This window comes from Trachymyrmex cornetzi, unplaced genomic scaffold (assembly GCF_001594075.2).
Source record: "Trachymyrmex cornetzi isolate Tcor2-1 unplaced genomic scaffold, Tcor1.1 scaffold454, whole genome shotgun sequence".
In the NCBI taxonomy this organism is placed as follows: Eukaryota; Metazoa; Arthropoda; class Insecta; order Hymenoptera; family Formicidae; genus Trachymyrmex; species Trachymyrmex cornetzi.
In genome coordinates, this window is record NW_017299334.1 from 484,570 (window position 1) to 486,648 (window position 2,079).

The following is a 2,079-nucleotide window of genomic DNA, read 5'->3' on the forward strand; positions in this document are numbered from 1 at the left end:
AAGGCAGCGTTTAATTAGGACACTTCAATATTGGTAAAATTCCTCAATTGTTATTATTATGCAATGAAAAATATTAAAAATCAATAAATAAAACAAAACTTTATTTTCACAAGACAATACAAATTATTATTTTATTTTCAATATACAATTTTTGCACAACACAGTTTTCAAGAGACGTATTGGAGACGTGGAGAACCGTGGTTTGTGTTACTGTTAACTAGTTATTCTTTGCTTTGACAGGATAGGTATAAAGATATTTCTTATAGTCTTCTACGTTAACAATGCGATGATCACCAATTTCCTGTTGATCATTGTTTATATATTCCAAAGCAAAGTGCTCTGTCTTGGGATTCTCAACTAAAACAATTAACATTTTTAGTTGTAAGTGTCTCAGGAACGTTGACCAATTTAAACATAATTCAATAACAAAAATTGGAAAGCAGAAAATGACGTTACAGTATCAGAACACAAATAAACATTAACCAAAACTCAATTTAAAAAATTATATACTAACTATTTTCTTTTTCGACTGAAATTTTCTGTGGATCATTTCCTACTACATGTATGCTTAATTTTCTAAAATTACTTCCGTTCTCTGTGTGCTCTGCAAAACATTCTTTCAGATCATTGATCTCTATGTCCTTCATTACAAGCATTTCCCTCTCGTATCTGTCAAAAACGAATTTCCTCGTTATTATCTCAACCCAGTTTCTATCAACTTCTTCACTAAGAATATTATCCAAATATTGTTTTGATTTTTTTGCAATTAATTTCTTCTTAAAAACGTCCAAATCCATTTCCCGGAAATTTTTCAAAATCTCATTAAACAATCGCAAAAATGTCTCGATCTGCTGATCCATATGCTCGGTTGTGCATTTATTTGCATCACTGTCCACGGTAATAGAATATCCTAAAACTCCGTTAATGTAGTCGGAACTGCACGAGACAATTTCAAACTGCAGTTTTTCATCTACTACCCAAGTGTGTATCATTTCATCCATTATTTCCTGAAAACAGGTAAAAATGAATATGATACGCGGATGAAATCAATAGCAATAACCGAATACGTTACACATATTTTATTCACTTATATATAGAAATATATATAGATAAAATACAAATAAATATAAATTGAGAATTGCAACGCACTCCAAAAATATACAAACGGTGTTATTTAATACTTACCATCATCAGATCGAGTAATACCGATAATTTAAAAGACGTGATACTAATTTGATAATAATTGGTCACTACAGAAGTTCGATTAGTTTTGTTAAAACTTTTTATCTTGCAACAGCTTATGCCCAAAGGTATTTGCATGACTATCATGTGCTGTAATGTATTACTAAGCAATGAATCGCAATTCATTATTTCGAGGCATTCCCGTACAGTCTCGATTGCATCGTCCGGTGTTATGTTACCTTGCACAAGACATTGGACGTACAAATGAGCAGTAAAGGATTTCACAAAGCGTCGGAATTCATCAAAATTTACACTAAATAGAGCAGTATGCATGTCGACGTCTGTATAATGAACAAGTTTCAAGATCGATAATTTCACGCTACTGTAAGAAAAAAGAAAGGAAGTTATTAATCAGCAGAGACATAAACTGATATGTTTCATTTTAGAATTTTAATTGTTATAGCTAATATGTTTCTATCTGTTACGTAAAAATCTTATGGTTGTTGTAAATGTTATGCTTAATAATAAATAAGCAGTACTCGATAAGATTATATGAATCCATAAATGCGTTGCTATAATATCCCCTATCTAATAGTTGCACTTTGCAAGTTTCAAATAAAGACTCCATAACAAGGGCTGGATAGTCAACCATGCATTTTGCAATAGTTCTCAACAAGAGCTGTAATGATTAAAATAATATATATCGAAAGGGTATTTATAAGAAAAAATAATAAGAATTAGAACTCTTGGTATAAAAAACACAATTAACAATAAAAAAAGCTAGTGAGAGTGGCGAAACTCGGAAATTTCAAAGCTTCATGTATACATATATATATATATATATATATATGTAGCATATATATATATACTTATAGCATCATAAATATATATATATGT

At 30.1% G+C, this 2,079-nt stretch overlaps 1 protein-coding gene across 1 annotated transcript in view; it reads right to left on the reverse strand.

The window, feature by feature from the left end:
• Nucleotides 1-217: 217 nt before the first annotated feature.
• LOC108764807 (nardilysin) overlaps nucleotides 218-2,079 on the reverse strand; it is an 8,423-nt gene continuing 6,561 nt past the window's right edge. Inside the window, exons 10-13 of the mRNA XM_018513196.1 lie at nucleotides 1,722-1,861; nucleotides 1,186-1,564; nucleotides 515-1,007; nucleotides 218-357 (exon numbers count right to left, since the gene is read on the reverse strand). Coding sequence (XP_018368698.1) covers nucleotides 218-357; nucleotides 515-1,007; nucleotides 1,186-1,564; nucleotides 1,722-1,861 — 1,152 coding nt within the window. The remainder of the gene's footprint in view (nucleotides 358-514; nucleotides 1,008-1,185; nucleotides 1,565-1,721; nucleotides 1,862-2,079) is intronic.